General features: G+C 36.8%; 3 protein-coding genes across 3 annotated transcripts; all 3 read right to left on the minus strand.

The window, feature by feature from the left end:
- Nucleotides 1-15,865: 15,865 nt before the first annotated feature.
- Nucleotides 15,866-19,417, minus strand: LOC128242905 (uncharacterized). Its single transcript, XM_052960331.1, has 3 exons — nt 19,365-19,417; nt 18,171-19,074; nt 15,866-16,900 (listed from the first exon to the last, which is right to left on the minus strand). The coding sequence occupies exons 2-3, from the start codon at nt 19,072-19,074 to the stop codon at nt 16,023-16,025; spliced, it is 1,782 nt and encodes a 593-aa protein (XP_052816291.1). The 5' UTR covers nt 19,365-19,417; the 3' UTR covers nt 15,866-16,022.
- A 580-nt stretch (nt 19,418-19,997) lies between these two features.
- On the minus strand, nt 19,998-20,468 carry LOC128244294 (uncharacterized). The gene has a single exon (XM_052962311.1). It carries the CDS (start codon nt 20,466-20,468, stop codon nt 19,998-20,000), a length of 471 nt encoding a protein of 156 aa, XP_052818271.1.
- Nucleotides 20,469-20,752: 284 nt separating this feature from the next.
- On the minus strand, nt 20,753-21,058 carry LOC128244296 (octapeptide-repeat protein T2-like). Its single transcript, XM_052962312.1, has one exon. It carries the CDS (start codon nt 21,056-21,058, stop codon nt 20,753-20,755), a length of 306 nt encoding a protein of 101 aa, XP_052818272.1.
- Between the last annotated feature and the right edge of the window lie 361 nt (nt 21,059-21,419).

Raw genomic sequence — 21,419 nt, forward strand, 5'->3', positions numbered from 1 at the left:
GTTCAACATTACCCTAGTCATACCATGCCGAAGGAGTCAACGTCCGATATTACCCTCGTTATACCACACCGAAGGTTTCAACGGTTGCACATTACTCTCGTAAATACCTTACCGAAGGTGTCAACGTCCCACAACACTGTTCAAAGCACGTTTATGTTTTTATCCAAGTAGCATATAATGTGTATTCTTTAGGAAGCTTATGTCCCAAATATCACGAAAATTAGTCGGCCCTCAAACTAGGTCTCAAACAATTTAACCAAATAACCGCATAGCATGATTCAACATTTAATATGATTTACTCCTTTTTTAGAGGGCATTCTCAAATAAATTATGTCGATAAAATATTGAAAAGTTGTACTGAGTCCAATTCATTCTCTCTGAGTTTCTCTCAAGATTTTTTCTTGCTCTAAAACAAGTTTCCTTTTAAATACTGAAAAATGTTTTCATTAACATACTACATAAGATAAAACATAATGCCATAATGTTACTTGGCAAAATAAGTTTAAACTGAGATTGAGAAATGACTTGAGTATGTTAGTACATTATAAGGGTTACTGCATACGTATTCTTACACAGTGTGTGTATACCACGTGATAAATTACTTCACATATGCTACGTCGAAAGGCAACATTTCGCTTAAAATGAAGACTTAAAACAAAGATAACTTTTATTTTACTACACCATTTTAAATGAAGTAGTCTATGCCGCTTAAAGAGCCCCGCCTTCGTTTTATAACCGGAATTTGAAAAGGTGATTAGTTTCATCAAACACTTCGACAAACCTGTTTCCAAAATAATGTTTTGACAGCGCTCTGTCCGACGGCCGTTTTGTGAAAAGGTTTGTCGAAGGATTTTAAGAAATACAACTCTCAATCAATCTTAAGTAAAAGACCGAAGACGGCGCTATGTTTCATTTAAAATGGTGAAAAAATCGTGAAATTATCTTTGTTTAAATATTTCATTCCAAGCAACATGTTGCCTTTATGCATTTGTGACGCATTTTGTTCACGTGGTATACACAGTGTTTACCATTTGTATAGAAAATAACAAAACAAGGTCATAGTTGAGCAAAGGCCCTCGTGGGCTTCTTTTTATATTTGAATTTGTTATACTGGTAAATAGCTATTGTACAGCACTTCATTTCATTTGAACATCATTAATTATCATTTATTTTCAATCCTTATTATGAAATCAAGATGGCCTCTTATAATTTTGTGGAGCAGACATGAAAAATGCAGTTATCTGACCTTTGACACATACCGTTAATTACGGCCTTACACTTGGAGGTTCATGTTTGGATATTGTGACAAGCATGTCGGCTTGACATGTCAGCATGTCGGCTTGATATGTTTAACAAGAGATGTTTATCAAACATTATGACCATGACCTTTGACCTCAAATTCCATAGGAGTCATCAACTGGTCACCCAAAACCTAAATGTCTAGTTTGAAGGTCATGGGTGCAGGCATTGGCAAGTTATCACACAAACAAGCTTTTTGCGTCCAAGGTCACAGTGACCATTGATCCAATGACCACTAAAATTAAAAGAGGTCATCTACAGGTCAGGCCCAACCCCAAAGTCAAGTTTGATGGCCATGGATGCAGGCATTGTCGAGTTATCACTTGAAGAACATTTTCGCCTTCAAGGTCACTGTGTGACCCGATGACCCCTAAAATCAATAGAGGTCATCTGCTAGTCAGGCTCAGCCTCCAAGTTTGGTGACCATTGGTCAATGCTTTTTCGAGTTATCAAACCGACAAAGGTAAAATCCTTTTACTATTAAAGGTCACTGTGACCTTGACCTTTGACCCCTATAATCAATAGGGGTAATCTACTAGTCAGGGCCCACCTCCATGTCAAGTCTGATGACCATAGGTCAATGAATTGCGAAGTATGCCTTCTAGGTCACTGTGTCCTTTGATCCAACGACCCCTAAAATCAATAGGGGTCATTTATTGGTCATGCCCAACCTTCATGTCAAGTTTGGTGACCATATGTCCAGGAATTGTTAAGTTATCACTCGGACAAGCTTTGGTCTACTGACCGACATGTGCAAAGCAATATACCCCTGGCATCTTTCACAGAAAAGTTAGTACAGGGAGCATCTGATAGGATCCTGGAAAAGTACATTTTTGAATTTTGTGTTTTAAAATCTATCGAGTAAACTGTGTTCAGTTGTTGTGAGTATGTGACTATAAAAAGGTGCTGAACAGTTAGGTTGATACTGCACTTCTGTCTGTACATGCATCATTGAACATACTTTCAAGTATTTGAATATACCTTCATAAAGCGAATCCAGGGATGATGATATTTAGGATTTATTGTGAAATCAGGATTGAGAGCTTTCCCTTTCAGTCTTATTAATGTATTTGTTAAGATAGTTTTTCGTTCTAAATATAAATTGCATTAAAACTAGTAAAAATCACCTTGAAATGGATATAAATGGCTTTGAGACCAATTTCAACAGTAGTCTTAGATGCTCTAAAACATTGCATTACTAAAATTTCTTATAATTATTTAACAGATTGTTATTAAATAAACTATATACATGAAACTTTATTCCTAAACATTTTCCCAAAGTACCACACAACAGAAAATACATTTCTAATCATCATAACTATTGTATCCATAAGTCTGCCTTTCTAATCTTTCTAATCTTCTTTTTGAAACTTTAAAAGGCTTATAAGCCCTTTTCTTATCTTGCTTGAAAACCAATCTGTCCATATTGAATGTTTCGTTTTCCTCTTCTGCAGCCAGGGGCCTTCTTGCCAACTTGCTATCTAGCACTTTCTTCATAAGGGAATCATGGTGTAATCCATACAGATCTTGTCTAAACTTGAAGTCACTAGTTCTTACTCTTTTTGAATCATTTCCTTCCACCCCTTTCTCTTCAACACTCAATTCTTTATCAAAACTGTATGATAAACCTTCACATATATTACTATCAACTTCATGACTATCAAACCATTTATCCTTAAACTCAACTCTTTCAACATCAGTTTCACCTGGTTTTACCACCAAATCACTGCTATACCCAGCAGATTTCCGTGCTCGTTTCCTTTTCCAATCTCCCTGATGTTCAAGCAAGATATTAATTCACGGTAACAATCTTGTTACCAGTTATTGAAATTTCTATATATGCATTATTAAGTACGTAGTTAAAGGTTTATCACTCAAAATTTATGTTTCCTCATTGTTATACATGTGTATGTATTGATTTTGAACACGACTTTAATGCTATTTCTGTCAATAAAGGTAGTGATGGGAATTGGCTTAAATTGCATTAACAATTTTGGCTTTAATTCATTATTGATTGATAATCAGTGATTTTCGGTGCATGACATTAATGGAAAACGTACAGTAATCTTCCCAATCATATATACTTTAAATGTTAATCAGTCAGTTATAGGGCTAATCTATTCATGAGAAAAAAAATATTCATATGAATGTATGAGGTTTACTTAAGATGTTTAATTCAGTTGTGTGTTTGCTGTATGATCACATAAGTTGCCAGCCTGTGTTTCAAGGAGCTGTTTAGTTTGTTTGTCTTTTTCATGCACTCCGCTTGCCTCCCACCAAACCTTCAGTGCAGAGTAGCTTGGAACAACTTCAACCTGCAGATACAAATATATATATAGAGAGAAAGTTCAATACTAGCTAAGAAGCCAGTTTTTTGGTTATACTTAACAGACTTATCTATTTCTAACAAAATTGGAGAAACAAGTTATTGCTAAATTATATTAATCAATCTCGTTGGCAAAATGTAATTTTAAGTGTGGTCTTGTGATGCGAAAGGAAACCAAACTGGCATGTTTCCAGGCTGGGATTGAACCAGGGCCGCCTTATTGAGAAGGGAGTGCAGTAACCTGACAACCAAGAAGCCAAATAGGGCTAGTAGTCTCATCTCTAGTTCAAGCGCTTATATAATGTAATAGGGCAAAACAAACTAACGTTACATCGCTTTTTAGCTGAGCACTCTATTTCGTATACAATAAGTTTTTAGCTATCACATATTTATAGTTTATATCATTTAATCTCTTAATAACATAGCTTAAATGATATATACAATAAACATTATATAAGATTTCATTAATGTTCTTAAAGATGCTTCCTTGATTTAGTAAAGCCCATAAATATACATTTTTCACAAGTAAAGAGGTGAGTAAACAGGATGTGAAGACGTGAGTATTAAGTTGGGCATAATTTAAATGTGATCGTCATACTTGATAAATGCAGGGTCTGTGGATATTAAATTGGTCCTAATGCATCGCTTCTAATTAATGGAAGTTGTATTTGGGGGTCTTACGGATGCATGGTTAGTTAACAAGAGCAGTCTACGCCGCTTTGACTTAGAATACAATAACGATGTAATAATACCAAGTTTGGTCTCTTTATGTCAAACCTTACTAAAATTATTCAAAACATAAGGTGACTTTGATGCTGCCCTCCCAGGGAAGAATATACAAATGTCTTTCAACGGAAATTAACAAAAAAAAAATAAAAAAAATAGGGCCATAATTTGTATTTAGGCTTAAAACAGAGTTATGTTTCTTGTTATAAGATGGTCGTAAATAATTTTGAATTTTATTAAGTGCATTTAATGAACGGTATAGAATTTTTTTTATCAAAATCCCAACTTGCCCTTAACTTTTACTTGCCTTAAACTTTAACCTTAAGTCAATCAGGGGCCATAACTTGTATTAAGGATATGGAGTTATGTAACCTCATTGGGTGATGGTCCTGAACAATTTTGTGAAGTATTAAGTCAATTGAATGAAGGGTATAAAAGTTCAATAAATATCCCAACCTGCCCTAAAACTTTAACCTAAGTTCCATGGTCAATCAGGGGCCATAATTTGCATAAAAGATAATATGGAGTTATCTAACCTCATTATGTGAAGGCTTTGAACATCTGTGTGAAGTATTAAGTCAATTTAAATGAATGGTATTGGAGTTTTAAGTGAAAATCCCAACTTACCCTAAAGCTTTAACCTGCCCTAAAACTTTGACCTAAGTCAATCAGGGGCAATAACTTGTATTTAGGATAAATGGAGTTATGTAACCTCATTGTGTGATGGTCCTGAACAACTGTGTGAAGTATTAAGTCAATTGGATGTAGGGTATCGGACTAATAAGTGAAAATACCAACTTGCCCTAAACTTTAACCGGATGCCGACGCCGACGCTGGGGCGAGTAGTATAGCCCTCCTATTCTTCGAATTATCGAGCTAAAATGCGCATCCCTAGCTTGTACACTTGTATTTAGGATAATATGGAGTTATGTTATCTCATCATGTGATGGCCCTGAACAACTGCGTGAAGTATTAAGTCAATTGGATGTAGGGTATTGGACTAATAAGTGAAAATACCAACTTGCCCTAAACTTTAACCGGACGCCGACGCCGACGCCGGGGCGAGTAGTATAGCCCTCCTATTCTTCGAATTATCGAGCTAAAAATGCGCATCCCTAGCTTGTACATTGAGTCCAGAACATGTGTATACTGCGTGAGGGAAATCCCTGGATGCTTTTATTATCTTCCATAATGTGATGAATATTAAATAAACAAATATTTCACCTTGACTATGTTTACAAACACATCCATCTCCCTGTTGGCGAATATCTGCATGATGGTATCTTCAAGCACATTGCCAACCCAGTTGGTTAGACGCAAAACTCCGTCCGAGTATCGTACCTTGCTCTTAGCACCGGATTTGACAGTTGTTCCCTGAGCCTAAAAATAAATACAAAAGATCAATACAAAATATACTATAAAAGCAAGTAAGCGTTCATGTTTAACACAATATCACATATATAACCGGCCACCAAGGTTAAAGAAAAAAAATACCCAGTATAGTAACATTTATCAAAATAAAAAAAATATTTTCAAATGCAAATCTCTTTTATGTATGGAATACTAGTATTTGTTTTTGTCATCAAGCATAAGCCTTTTTTATAAGGGTGTTGAACTTGTACCATCCACACAACAACAAAACAGGCTTAGCTATGCTCCTATTCACTTTAATGAAGAGTTTTAAGAAATATATAAAAAAACAAGCAAATTCGTTGAATTGATATCCCCCGCCTGATTGGGCTAAGTCAAGGAATGGAAATATATATATGAGTTTGAGTTTGATTGCAACTGTTTAAAAAAATTTTTTTTTTATATAATGTAGCATTTAGAATTGACCAAGAAACCTAGTTTATGACTCCATGTTACCCAGTTCCAAACTGATCTAAGATTTCGTCAAGGCAAACATTCTGATCAAGTTTCATGAAGATTGGTCTAGATATATTGCAAAATATACAGCCTCTAGAGTGTCCACAATTTTTTTTTTTAAGATTTTACTCAGTGACCTCATTTTTGACCCCACATGACCTACTAGTTTCAAACTATTTCAAGATTTAATTGAGGAATTTTGATAAAGTTTCATGGATTTAGAGCAGATGTATTGCCTCTTGAGTATTCCCAAGATTTTTGTAAGATATGACCGAGTAACCTAGTTTTTGACCCATATGACACACTTTTCAAACGCAGTCGAAATTTAACCCAAGAGAACATTCTGACCATGTTTGAACTTAATCAGACCAATCACCACCATTAAATAGTTTCGGACATGATTTTTGAAAGATTTGACCTAGTGACCTAATTCCTTATCACATGTGACCCATTTTAAAATATGTCGAAGAGCTCATCAAGGAAAACATTCTGATCAAGTCTAATGAATATAAGACCTTACATATTGCCCTTTGACCTAATTTTCGATAATATGTGACCCAGTTTTATTTACGACCAAGAAGTCAACAAGGAAAACATTCTGATAAAGTTTCATGATTATTTGACCATGTATAATGCCTCTAGTATGTTCAAAAGATTTTTCTAAAATTATATCTAGTGACCTAGTTTTTGACCCCATGTGACCCACTTTTGAAAAATGTCGAGATATTATCAAGGGGAACATTCTGACCAAGTTTGAACATTTTCTGATCAATGCCTACCAATAAATGGTACCGGACGGAAGGATGGACGGAATGACAGACGGACAACGCCAAAACAATATCCCCCTCCCAAAATCTTCGATTCGGCGGGGGATAACAAACAGTACCAAGGTAGTCGGTAATAACACCTCTGTGAGCTTATATGTTTTAGGCCCTAATGTCATTTTAAATGAATCTTGTCATACCTCAGGATTGAAAGGCACTGACCAGGCTACAGTCTTTTTTTCTGTAATGTACAATAGCCATATATCAGTGTGTTTTAATACATTTTAATGGTCTGTATCTAAAAACTATTTATTATTATGTATCACCCTATTTTGTATTAAAGAGGGCCATATTCTCAGTAGCATGAAGTTCTGCCTGATAAGCAATCGTATAACCAGTTATGACCACTTGTTATGAGATATGAAGAAAATGGTTTCAAAAGTATTTATTTATTTGATTAGTAAAAAAGAGCATTAAGGACAATGATATAAATAGAAAATCAGACTATCACTTATAGAGCAAAACAGAGGGATAACAAACAATTATCTGTTGTTTTCTCATACATATATATATCTATGTAATAATTACACCGTTTTTACTAACAGTTTTTAAAACAGTGTAATAATTCTATAAATATTGCCTTGCCCCCAATACACACTATGGAAATTTAGAACAGACTGGTTACCATTTTCTATCAAGAAATTATACACTACCAACCATGCATTTTTACCTACAAACATTTAGACACATTGGGAGAGTCTGCGTCATTGCGAAGAATCACAGAAAAATATTCCTCGGTAGCCAAGGCTGTGGTGCGCGCCATCATCGAGTTCACTGCTTCAGCATGCGTCTTCCGAAAACATGCACTTGGCCTGTCGCCGTTATGCTACTAACCACTAAGCAGGTATTTTAACAGATGAAGGTGGTACAAATAGAAATTTGTGCATGTTAATTGAACCACGCCTGCAGAATGAATCTCACTCAATTGCGTGGGTAATCTTACCCTGAAGTTACCTTATTACCGTAAATTAACACTATGCATTGCAACATATCGAAGCGACTCGATGTGTAGAATGTGGGGGGAATTATAGAAATGAACGCGGTTGGCATTATGCTTCAATCGCAGCATAGAGTGAAAATTAGATTTAAAAGATAATATTTGTGGTAGGGAAAATCACGGGAGAAATGTGAAAAAACTGCATGGTTGGTAGTGTAGATTAACTGATTATATATACTTAAATAAAAAAAGCAAATTTATATTGAAAACACATATTGTGATGATAATTATTAATTTAATTCAAATACAGATTCTCTGAAGTGTAAACTGCCGAAAAACACATCAATAAGCTGCTAGGTAATACCATTATTTGGCACTCACTAATAATTCAAGATAATGCAAGTGTCCTGGGCGTCTGATCATAGCAGACCTATTCCTCGCTCATGTTCACATAAGGAAATACAAGTACCCCGGGGAGATTAATCTAAAAGCAATACAATTGTTAAGAGACACTAGTCCATATAAACCGCCGCTTCAGAGTTTTAGATGATTTTTGTTTTGGCGACTCTAAGTTTCCATATTCCATTTGTTGTTTTCCTAGTCAAGAATGACAGATCCAAGGGCTAAGTATATTGAGCGGCAAGATAACAGGCACATACTGGATAGTTAAAAAATGGCAATGCTTTGTAGATAGAAGCCGATCTGAATAAGTGTTTCATAAAACACTAGTCTTCTTCCATATGGGTCTTTCTGAGCTAAACTGCAACAGATGTGGACAAACATGGCAAAATTTCAAAAAAGTTTTTAGGGACTTTTTCCAACTAATTATCTTAGCTGAATCATTTACCTAGATGTTGGCAGTGACTCATAATAAAGAAACTTCTACTGGGCCCGAAAAATTGCGTACGTTTTCTTGACAAACTTAATTCATGATTGTATTTACCATTATAATTTATAATTGAATGAACTTTATTTAATATGCAAAGACCATTGAGAATAATTATCTAAACAGTAACACATTATGTTTCTTGATGTGCAATTAAGGAAATAATGTTATTTACCTATTGTTGCGGACGTAATTCAAAAGTCAATACAAAAGTATTGAATACTTATGTTTTGTACCACATTCGACAGCCATGTACACATTGCACTACTTATTGGCGATACATTTGTATATTTGGGCAAACATTTATAAACTAATGTACTTTTGAATATTTAATAATGTGTGTGAATAGGTATGGATGTTACCCTTGACATTTTGACACTTCAAGGTAACATCCGCAATACAATACAATAATGATGTGATATGTGCTTGTCAAAAGCAATAAAACAATCAAATAAAAAAGGAGAAAAAGAATCGCAATGTGACAAATCCGGATTTTTAATGATTGGCAGATTCAGTTTCAACTGCTTTCTTCTATTTTTGTAACAGTGACCTTGATCCTAAGAGCCCCAAACCTGAAACCTGAAAAGTCCCCCATAAACTCTTCCTATATATCAAGTTACAACTCTCAGGGACCAAAACATAATCCGAAAAAGGTCTCTATAAACTCTTACTATATATCAAGTTTGGTCAAAATATGTTGACCCTTAATTAAGTTATTCTCTACCAATCCTTTTTTATTAAAAGTTTCCCTGACCTTGATCCTAGGGGCCTAAAACGCATTCCTTTTAATTATGCGAATTCTTACGTGCTTTGAATGATTGTTATAGAAGTTGTTTTTCTTTGAATCCCAACTTGCCCTAAAACTTTAACCTGAGTCAATCAGGGGCCATAACGTATATAAAGGATAATATAGAGTTATGCAACCTCATTGTGTGATGGTCCTGAACAATTGTGTGAAGTATTATGTCAATTGAATGAAGGGTATAAAAGTTCAATAAATATCCCAACCTGCCCTAAAACTTTAACCCAGTTCCAAGTCAATCAGGGGCCATGATTTGTATTAAGGATTATATGGAGTTATCAAACCTCATTATGTGATGGCCCTGAAAAACTGTGTGAAGTATTAAGTCAATTGAATGAAGGGTATTGGACTTATAAGTGAAAATCCCCACTGGCCCTAAAACTTGAACCGGACGACAATGTCGACGCTGATGCCAGGGCAAGTAGTATAGCCCTCCTGATTCTTTAAATAGTCGAGCTAAAAACAATGAAGTAATGTTCATCATTAAGAATCCACTTTTGCTGGGGGACACTGTTAACTGCACCCAAATTCCAAACTCTGAGCTTTTATCACCATCAACATCCTGAAGAAGAGAAGAAATGCATTGACATATGCGGTTGTCATTAACATATATCAGAGATTAGTACAAAGGGTATTATTACTTTGCAAAGTTAAATTACACCACTGTATTGATTTTCAAATTGGTATGGTATATTAGAGGCTGAACAAGGTTAAAATTCAATTTTAATTCAATTCAAATTTTATACAACAGTTTGCCACAGTCTTCAGCAACATCTAAACATGTTTAAATATGTCAAGAATTACGTACATGTATACCTGTCTTTACAACGAAACTATTACCGTGTTACTCAAATGCAGCTGAAATCTCATAACACAGATCATAGATACATGACTAGTTCAAGTTTTCACAACTTTAAATGGATCAAGTATAACAAAGATTACTTACTTATTCTTGTTCAGTCATCAGTAATGTTCATATTATTTGTGAGGTTGTCAAAATAACGTACATATCTCGGATAAGTGACAAACATTAATGATTCAGTTAAAAACTACTTGAATATGTCTTAGTATGTTAAGAAACTATTTTTTTTTAAATGCATATTCAACAATACTGTATTACACATCAACAAACGAATTAATTTCTCATTTAAAATACGGACGTATCCAACCTCATTTTTGATAAGTCAAAAATAACATCCGAACATTTTCCGTTCTGTCAAATGTTTACATCCGAATATACATGTATCGGTTTTCGTCTGCAATTGACATTTATTGGAGTAATTATGCATTATTATACCTAAAAACTCAATAAAAATAAACGCTGACCTTGCTTATAATATACATTTCATCGAAAGAGCTTCATATCGGAACTTTTATTTATCGTTGCGGACGTGAATTTGCACTAATGGTTGACCGATTAAAAACTTACCTCCGTATTTCCCACTGCGTCATCACATACACAAAAAACGATGACGTAGTACACATGTTTATCATTCGCAGACGATGTTATGCATAAACTATCTAGATTGACCTAGGATCAGCCATTTGCCATTAAAGCCATTTGTTGCGGACGTTAGTTTTTGACCGATTATTTTCGTGTGCCAAAAAGTAATATTTTTCCTTCTTTATGATACAACTGTATCAATAAGTGTATGCTTCTCTCGTTGGACACGATTTGATAATTTGATTCAGTTAAATGCTAAAGCACAAATCACTCACAAGTATTTAGTTGTTAGTGTTTTTACAGACGCTCTCTATTGACCGAATGGCTAACGTCCGAACACGCATTTCGTAAATGAATAAAAAGCTGAAAAACATATCTATTTTGCTTACTTTTTAATGGCATACATGTAGGTAAAAAAACCCATAATGGAATCATTTTTAAATGCTTGTGGGGAAAATAAACAACATAAGAAAAAGGTCCAACAATGAACTTTTTACACGTAAATTTTGTCACAAAAAACGTCCGGAATAACGAATGTTTTTCATATATATTTTTTTCTGAATGTAAGGACAGTTTGAAACTTTAATCTATCTCTAGAACTTATTATCTCCCTATAACAATTATTCCCGATATTAAATAGTATTTACATTTTTTAATATCAATGATCAAAAGACACAACCCCTACTGTTGCAGTTTAGCTCAGAGAGACCCATATACTGAGCTGGGCTCTTCAAATAGCGTAAGTAGAGTAGTGTAATAAGATAAAGGTATTGGCGAAATATAATTTATGTGTAACCTTTGCGTTTTGATTTATCAATTCAGTAATAAATATTGTGGAGTTACAGTCGAAGAATATATTATACATTGGTATGAATCAGTCGACTTGTGGCGTTGTGAGAGTAAAATAAACATCCAAATGTTTTAAAAAAGTTTGACATTTTATAAGAGGACTGGAAGAAAGAACTTTGCAAATACTATTCAGACATTGCATACACAATGCAGCAATTACGTTTGGGTTACTAGCGGGTGAAATAGAAGAAATAACGAAAAGTGCGAACGAAGAACTGATGGATTCATTAAGCTTATATCTGTCAGAAACAAACAGGCTATAAATATGCAATTTTATATTTTTTTTCCTTTTTTAAAAAAACACACAACTTCCCAAAATTCGATGAGTCAAAAAAAAGTAACAAGAGTACAAGTACATAGAATAAAGCACATAGATGATATCGGCAAAAATATTCGATAAAGTACAACGAGACCATAGGCGACGACGACGCCATAATTCGACAAACAACAACAACAAAAGTTCCCTTAACACGCATTAGTGTGGCTACAGTGATATAGATTTTAAAAAAAAAACACCCGCCCCAGTAAACGGGAGCTTATATGGCCTAGGGAAAGACCTGTCAAAATTCAGTGTTTACGAAACAGACAGTTTAGGAAAAGACCATAATTCTTCTTAACTACACATGTATGAGACACTTCAATGCTCTTGTTTCTAATGAATAATACCCCCTGACAACGATTAAGCAGTAAATAAAAAACAATATTTTTAAAAGTGTTTTCAGTTTGTCTCAAGGGCGCCGCCATCTTGAATTGCAAAAATTATAGATGAAATAGTATGCACGAAAAAGGTCAAACTACACTTATTGTTATGCCGAGTTAAACAACCAACTTCTTTAGGTTATGTATACCGCTTTAATACAGTGTTGGACACTCGAATTCTTTGTTTGTCTCAAAAGCAATGTAATGGATGCTGGACAAAATGCGAGAGATTTAGCAAGGATGGAAGGATTAGTTGCCTTATTTATTTCCAAAGCAATGCAATTGTAGCTGGACAAATGTGAGGGATAGAGCCAGGACGGAGAGAATGGTCGCCTTAATTGTGCGTTACCAATTTAATGTAATGCTTGCTGGGCAAATGCGAGGGATAGAGCCAGGGCGGAGGGATGAGTCGCCTTGTTTGTTTCCAAAGCAATCAATGGTTGCCAGGCAAATTAGAGGGAAAGAGCCAGGACGGAGGGATGAGTCGCCCTGTTTGTTACCAATGTAACGTCATGGTTGCCAGGTAAATTAGAGGGATAGAGCCAGGACGGAGGGATGAGTTGCCTTGTTTGTTACCAATGTAAGGTCATGGTTGCCAGGCAAATTAGAGGGATAGAGCCAGGACGGAGGGATGAGTCGCCTTGTTTGTTTCCAAAGCACCAAAGTGTTGCCAGGCAAATAAGTGTAATAGAGCCAGGACGGTGGGACGAGTCGCCTTGTTTGTTTCCAAAGCAATCAAAGGGTTGCCAGGCCAATCAGTGGAATAGAGCCAGGGCGGATGGATGAGTCGCCTTGTTTGTTTCCAAAGCAATTAAATGGTTGCCAGGCAAATTAGATGGATAGAGCCAGGACGGATCGATGAGTCGCCTTGTTTGTTTTCAAAGCAATGTTATGATTGCCAGGCAAATCAGAGAGATAAAGCCAGAACGGAGAGATGAGTCGCCTTGTTTGTTTTCAAAGCAATGTTATGATTGCCAGGCAAATCAGAGTGATAGAGCCAGGACTGAGGGGTGAGTAGCCTTGTTTGTTTCCAAAGCAATGTAATGGCTGCTGGGAAAACGAGAGGGATATAGTCAGGTCGGAGAGGTACGTTTAAGAGCCTGCACAACTCAAAATCCGCAAAACGGTCGAACCCCGTTGGCTCGAACTCCAAGGGCGAAAATACCTCGAGCCTCAGAAAATTCGAGCTAAGCGGGAATCCTTACCTAAGTATAAAGAAATGGGTCCTTAACATCCAGTTCGAGCCAACGAGTTATTCGAGTTCGAGCTAACGGGGTTCGACTGTAATTAAAAATGTAATGGATTTGAAAACTTCACCTAGTGTTGTTGTTTTTTTTCATTGCATCATGCATTGTCGTTGGTATGCATTCCGTTTTTTTTTTACAATTGATTTGACAATATTAAGTAATATTCAATACACAGTAATTAAATTTATGATTCACAGTTCCTCAATTTATGGTTAACAGTAACTCAATTTATGATGAAAAAAAACCGCATTTTTTTACAGAATATAAAACAACGACGTTTATTTTGATAAATATTTAGTTATTAGTCCGATGTTTCAGATTCCCCAAACGAGAGCAAACAGACGATCAGGTCATAACCACAAGCCGACTGCCTCATAATCGGCCCGCAGACCCTTAGATTTCAACCGGATAACATTTTCCAGATTTGAACCACTTTGCAGATAATGCCCCAAACTTGTTTGTAAGATTATCAAGGTCTTACCACGCCTATTGGATGAATTCTGGCTCAACCCCGTCGTGACGCCATCAGGACTTGAATTGTTTCTCAAATGCCATAAGTGACATGAGATTGAAGTGACAGCAGTTCACAGTCAATCCAGACATAAGAAGACTTGAAGAAACAATTTGAGGTACATGAGTACCGTGTTTGAGCCTTAGATATTTGCGCAGAGAACTCTTTGAAATACGGGGTCATCTTCCCAGGGTTGAACCTTACCCGTTTCCCAATACGTACTTACCGCTCAATGCCGAGCGCTTGGCAAGGGAGTTGCTGATAACATGTTTTAACGTCTTCCTGTTTGACACCGCCGGTTTGTGAAACCCCGAATTTCCACACTCGAAGAGAATACTCCACCACTGAGCTATCGGGGCGGTGAAAATAATGCAAGTATACGAGTCATTCTGCGACTCTTCTAGCAATTCTCGGAAAATACCATCGACACCTGCCGCAATGAAGCTCTTATGAAATTAACCGCTGTGGAAGTTTTACCACTTATCTGATAGATTTAAATGATGGCCCTAACAGAAATGAATTCATATTTGCGACAGGCCATTGCCTTTCTTTATTGATTATCGCTTAAAATAAAAAAAACTAGAAATGTGTCCATAGGACACGGATGCCCCCACTTCGATTTTTTGTCACAGAAAATAAGCCATAATGATTATTCAGGATAATCTCAAGTCTTTTTTTGCAAATAAAGGGCCGTAACTCCTAAATGACAAAAGCGATTTCCATGGCTATCGAACTTGATCAAGATATTATGGTCACAATCATGTATGTAAAGTTTGGTGAGGATTGGACACATACTTTTCAAGAATTAGATTGGAAACATATATTTTTGAAGTATTTTTGGCAAAAAAGGGCCGTAACTCCTAAATGACTAAAGCGATTTCCATGACTATCGAACTTGATCAAGATATTATGGTCACAAACATGTGTTTAAAGTTTGGTGAGGATTGGACAAACAGTTTTCAAGAATTAGATCGGAAACAATCTTCGGGACGTACGTACGTACAGACAGACAGACAGACAGACGGACGTACGGACAAGGGCAACCCTATATGCCGCCACTTTGTGGGGGCATAAATATATATGTTTATTAAGACCAAATTACAAGTACATCGAAACACAGAGTGATTCCTTCACATAATGAAATCTTTGGTTATTTTCAGGACATGGTTAAATGAAGAAAAATTACATACAATTTTAATAAAATGGCAATATCACTTTTGCGTCTCAAGATACGTAAATACTCAAAAAATGAAAATACATTTTATTAGATACCTTAAATTTGAAGGTATAAAATCTTTTTATCACTTTTACATTTCAAATGGAAGCTGGTTTTACACTTGGAAATTTCCATTGAAAACATCCTTTATAGTTACTTGAAAAAATGTTATGATAATACTACAATATTTACACTAATTTGTTTTTCTATTTCTTGCTAAACATAACTGCAAATACACTTAATATTTATTTGATATATTGTACATGTCATTTAATATAAATAGTTAATCAGTTTGATAACACAAGGATACAAAATATTAAATCAAAACCACAAGCTGAAATTGTAAAATAAATGTTTTTGCATTTACTTTTCAGTTGTTTAAAGATTCTTTTATGCATGGTAAAATCTTCCTAAAAAATAAAAATCACGACTAGGGAAAAAACACTGTCGGTTTACATTAAACACCTTCAATGAGTCGTTCCCGTACATCCCGACAACTAGTGTACGTGTTTGGGGACAGAAGGACGCAGAGTAGGGTTTGGCCAGTCCGTCCTTATGTCCCAGTATTTCCGTCATCTTGCCGTCCCTCTCCGTGAGCAGCATCACGTTGTGGCTTCCATACCCACACACGAGCAGCTGACCCGGACCTACCGCCACCACGGATTCGAGATGTTTGAGCTTCTTGTCACTGTACTCTCGTAGGGCTTTCCCGTCTAGAGACAGCTGGAGGACGGTGTGTGTACCGCGGTCAGACAAGTACAGGGTCGGTGGTGTGGAAGCTGACACAGTCAGGTAGTATGGGCATTGGAAAGTTTGTCTTCCATCAACTGTTTGAAATATACTCAAAATATAACCATCCAATGTCATCACTTCAATACGCGGGTTAGCTATATAAGACACGTATAATCTATTGTTGTAATACGCAATACCACGACCATAAGATGATACTTCAATTTCCTTTCCACACGACAACTTCCCTCCTTTCGTAGACAGCAGTTGTATCATGGACGTATCCGGGAGAGTAACTGCTGCCTGGTCATCAGGAAGCACACATACGTCCCAGGGCTTGTCTGGCAGCTGGAGGATGAACGTGACGGTGCGGGTGTTGACGTCCACCAGTTTTGCACAGTAGTTATCAAAGTCAGCCAAGAGGAAGAGTCCAGGAGAGAGCAGAGCGAGGCCGGAAATATAGCAGGTTGCTTTATCCTGTTGCGCTCTGACGTGGATGTCTGCTTCATTCTTCCATGTGACAGTAGAGAGGTCAGGAACTGGAACAGAACACAATAATGGACTAGATTATTTTTCGTCTTATAAACTTAAATGAGACAATGTTTCAAACCTTTTTTTTTAAGTGCAGCTTCAATTTACAGTGTTTTATTTCTTGATTAGAATATTTAGATTAATCGAACAAGACATGGACACCCTGTAATAAATAGAAAATAATTATAAAGAGGTGTTTTTTGCTTCTGTGTAATATACAATAAAATTAACCGAGTGAGCACCAAAAGCTATATTTCACATGTTGAGTTATAATCATTTTTATGTTCCTGTCTTAAGTAAGCCTGCAAACAAATTCACTGTACAATTTTCCCCGTATATCTTACGAACAAATTATTAACACGTCTTTTCTGTCCGTTTGTTATTTTAGCCCAATTATTGTGACAAAATTTACACCAGGGATAAATAAGTGCACATAAGCGCAAACATGCATTTGTTTTCTTTCGGAGACAAATTTGCCTTAAATGTCCCAGCGTGTGTTTCTATTTTGGGGGTCTTAATTCGAATATTCGACATAAAACAATAAAAGTAACGCATTGATATATAAAAAGAAATCTGTCAAAATGTTTTGGCAAATTATTTATAACTTTTGTTTTTTATTGAAAATATTTACTTTTCCGAATTGTTATACATTGTATAAACTCGTCAAAAACATACCCCAAGGCCAAATGTGCATCCCGTTGATATGTTTTCCCGGGGTGCAAATGTTGGGCATATAAGACACAGCACTAAAAATGGGCATTACCATTACTTTGAGTCAGCTGATCACCTTTATAAAACCGTAAAAATAGTCATAAAGATAGTATTTCGAACAGAAAAATACATATAAATCAAAGTTCTTTTTGTTTTAGATGGAAAAAGGTCGTAGTGTTGTGAAAACCTTGAAGTATATTTAAATGACACTGTAAAAATGTTGTTACAAATACGCTTATGTACAGTAAGCCCAATAACTATGGATTGGCCATTTATGTTTGTTTACAGTGTACTTGCAGTGTACTTGCCCAGGCGGGTTTACCGAATTGATTGCAGCAAAAACGTATTTATTATCAGTAATTTTGTATTAAAACGTTTTCATTTAGTTTAAATTAAACTTCTGTGTCATATTTTAAGTAATAGCTTTGGCCATTTTGAACAAGAACTCAATATAATTAGAAGGACAAATTATTGAGATATTACATAGAGTTTTCCTCAAAATATTACAACGCTATCCTTTTTAGAGTCAAGTGATACTTAAATATGTAAAGTGATTTTTAATCATACTATTCTTTCGAAACTCTCCCGCAACGTCAAGTGTTCCAAGGCCCTTTTTCGAACCCAGTAGACGCTCCATGTCCGCGTCCTTAGTAAACTGGTACTTCCGGGCGTTCATCCTATCAGTCATCTTCTCCATATTATCATAAATTCTCCGTAGCTCCTTCTGGCTTCTCCTTGATGCCACGTACCGCTGATTGACCGAGACGTCACCGGAAGTAAGTTCCGTCCTCATGGCCTCAAGTCCGGTTTTCGTCAACTCACAATCGGTCTTAAGTGCAGTCAGCGCGTTCTCATCCTCGGTATTAATCTTCTCGATGTTGTCGAGCAACTCCTTCTCGCGCAGGTCTAGATAAGTGTTTATTTCTGCACGGAACTTCCTCAGTTTATCCATCTCAACCTTAGACTGGTTTTTGACATCACCAAAAAGCTCCTTTACGTTACTAATGAACCCGGATAAAAGATCTTCAGCACGTTTAATCGATGGCTCCAGCTCTCTGAATGATTTTCCAGTGACGAATTCTTTAGCCACATCAGCGATATAGTCAACCTCACAGCTGCTATGGTCGAGTACGACACAATCACCACAGCCAAGGTCTCCGTGGGTCGGGCAATACAATTTGATCATCTCATTCGGATGGTTGTTACAATAATCCGTGTCGCCGATAGCTGATTTCTTCGTTGACGGGTAGAAGGAGGGCATCTTATCTTTGGACAGCAAAATATGATTCCTGGACATCTTCAATCTCTTATGGTATTCGACACAGGGAGCGCACATGTACTCCTCGCAGGTCTGACAGAAGCCCTGGGCCACATCGCGTTTACCGCCTTCTTCACACGGCTGGCAGAAGACAGTGGCGTCAGCGGAACCCTTGTCAAGATCAGGGTCTTGCTTCTTTCCGGGTACCTCCATCTATGTAAACAAACTAATATATGAATCACTGTTATAAGCTAACTGTTTTATTCAAATGAAAACGTACGTGTTCAGTACGAGCAAGTAAAAATTTGACCTTAGACAAACATAAAATGTCTTGTCTATACGAATCATTTTCAAAACGAAAGTAGTGATCTTTGTTCTAATTTAGAAAAGCATTAAAGATCGTTCAAATGTGCTATTTTATTATCCCCACCCCCCTCAAAAAACTGCTTTTAATGTCTGTTATATCAAGCAATTCTCAATAAAGAAATACAAGTTATATTTACCTTTATTTTGTTGATCTTCAAAACCAACAAGGAAGTAAATTCATTTCATCTAATGTACTGCGCATGTCCAAATATAACCTTTGTATATATTCACGATGTTTAAACGTTTGTAAACATGCGATTTAAAGTGACACTCTTATTCAAAATCAATACATACGCATGTATGACAAACATTAATTTTGACTGAAAAACCTTTAACTACTTACTTAATATTACATGGAAAATATCATCTGCTAATAACAAGCTAACCTTGAATTAAATAGCGGCAAGCGCTAAAATATTAACTCATTGGTGAATGCTTAAACATTTACTTTGGTCTACATTAGTCTCATAAGGTAAAAATATCGTGTTTTATGCTAATTTCTTTCAAATTAAACTCGATATCTTTCCTAATATAAACATCTCCGGATTTTATTGACCGATCATTATGTTAATAGGCAGAACCAAATAATAATTATAATAATAATATATAATAATAATAATAATAATAATAATAATAATAATAAAAAGATAAAAAAAATAATAATAATAAAAATAATAATAATCTCTTTCCCATCTCTCTCTCTTTCCTAATTTCTCCCCCTTTTCCCATCCAACCTCCCGTTTGACCATCTCTCACCATTTACTCTTCTATCACCCTTTCCCATCCCTCTTCTTTTTCGCACCAATCTCCTTTTCCCTATCACTCTGTCTTTTCCAGTCCATTTCCCTAACCATCCATATCCCTTTCCCCATTCCCCACCCGTTCACCATTCTTCTCCATTTCCACATCCATCGATCTTTCCCAATCCCTCTTATTTGTTTTATCCCTCTCTTTCCTCTCATCATTCTCACTTTACCCATTTCTGTCCCATTCCCCACTCCTCTCCCTTTTCCCATCACCTTCATTTCCCCCATTCCGTTTTTTTTTCCAAATTCCTCCACCTTTTCGAATCCCGATCCATTTCCCAATTCCTCACCATTTCCCCATCCAACTGTCCCACGCCCGGTCCTCTTCCTTTCCCCTATCCCTCTCCCTTTTCCATCCCTCTCTCTCTTTCCTGATCCCTGTCTCTTTCCCCACACAACCCTCCTTAACTGTCCCTCTCCCTTTCCCATCCACATCCCTTTTCCCTGTCACTATCCCCTTCCCAATCCCTTGTCCTTTTGCATATCCTTCTCCTTATAATTCTCATCACCCCTTGCCAATACCTGCTCTTTTTCCATCCCTTTCTTAATCCCTCACACCATTTCCCTCTCTTTCCCAATACATCTCACTTTCCCCAATCGACCCATAACCACTCAACTCCACATGAGCGCACCCTGCACCCTTTCCCCTTCCCTAACCCTTTCCCCATCCCTCTCCCTTAACCCCCTCCCCTTTCCCGAGCCCTCCCCTTCCCATCCTCTCAACCTTGCCGCATCTCCCTCCTTTTTTTACCGATCCCTTTCTCCGTCCCTCTCTTTTCCCAATCCCTACCCTTTCCCCATCCCTCTCCTTTCCCCATCCCTCTCCCTTTTCCCTTCCCACTCGCATTCCCCATCACTCTCCCATTTCCCACCCCCTCTCTTTGCTTCTCCTTTGCCCTTTGCCCATCCCTCTCCCTTTCCCTATTCCTTCCCTTTCCAAAACCTCTCTCCTTTTCCACATCCCTCTCTTTTCCCACATCTCTCTCCCTTTCCCCTTCCCACTCTCTTTCCCAATCCTTCTCCATTTGCCCATCCTTCCCCTATCCCCATCCCTCTATCTTTCCCCATCCCTCTCCCTTACCCAATCCCTCTCCCTTACCCCATCCCTCTCCCTTACCCCATCCTTCTCCCTTACCCCATCCTTCTCCCTTTCCCCATCCTTCTCCCTTTGTCCATCCCTCTCCCTTTTTGTCCGAAAATTTAATAGAACCATTTCCTCGATATAGGTTGTGTACCCCTATCACCCCATAGAGATCACCTTAGTTACGCCTTTATTCGTTTAAACAACTTGTAAAGTTGGTCAAAATCCCACAATAATCGACACAAAAATCATTTGCCGACTTAGTTTGGTACTCAAATCGCCTGAATATATCATAATCACCACTA

This window comes from Mya arenaria, chromosome 8 (assembly GCF_026914265.1).
Source record: "Mya arenaria isolate MELC-2E11 chromosome 8, ASM2691426v1".
NCBI classification, from domain to species: Eukaryota; Metazoa; Mollusca; class Bivalvia; order Myida; family Myidae; genus Mya; species Mya arenaria.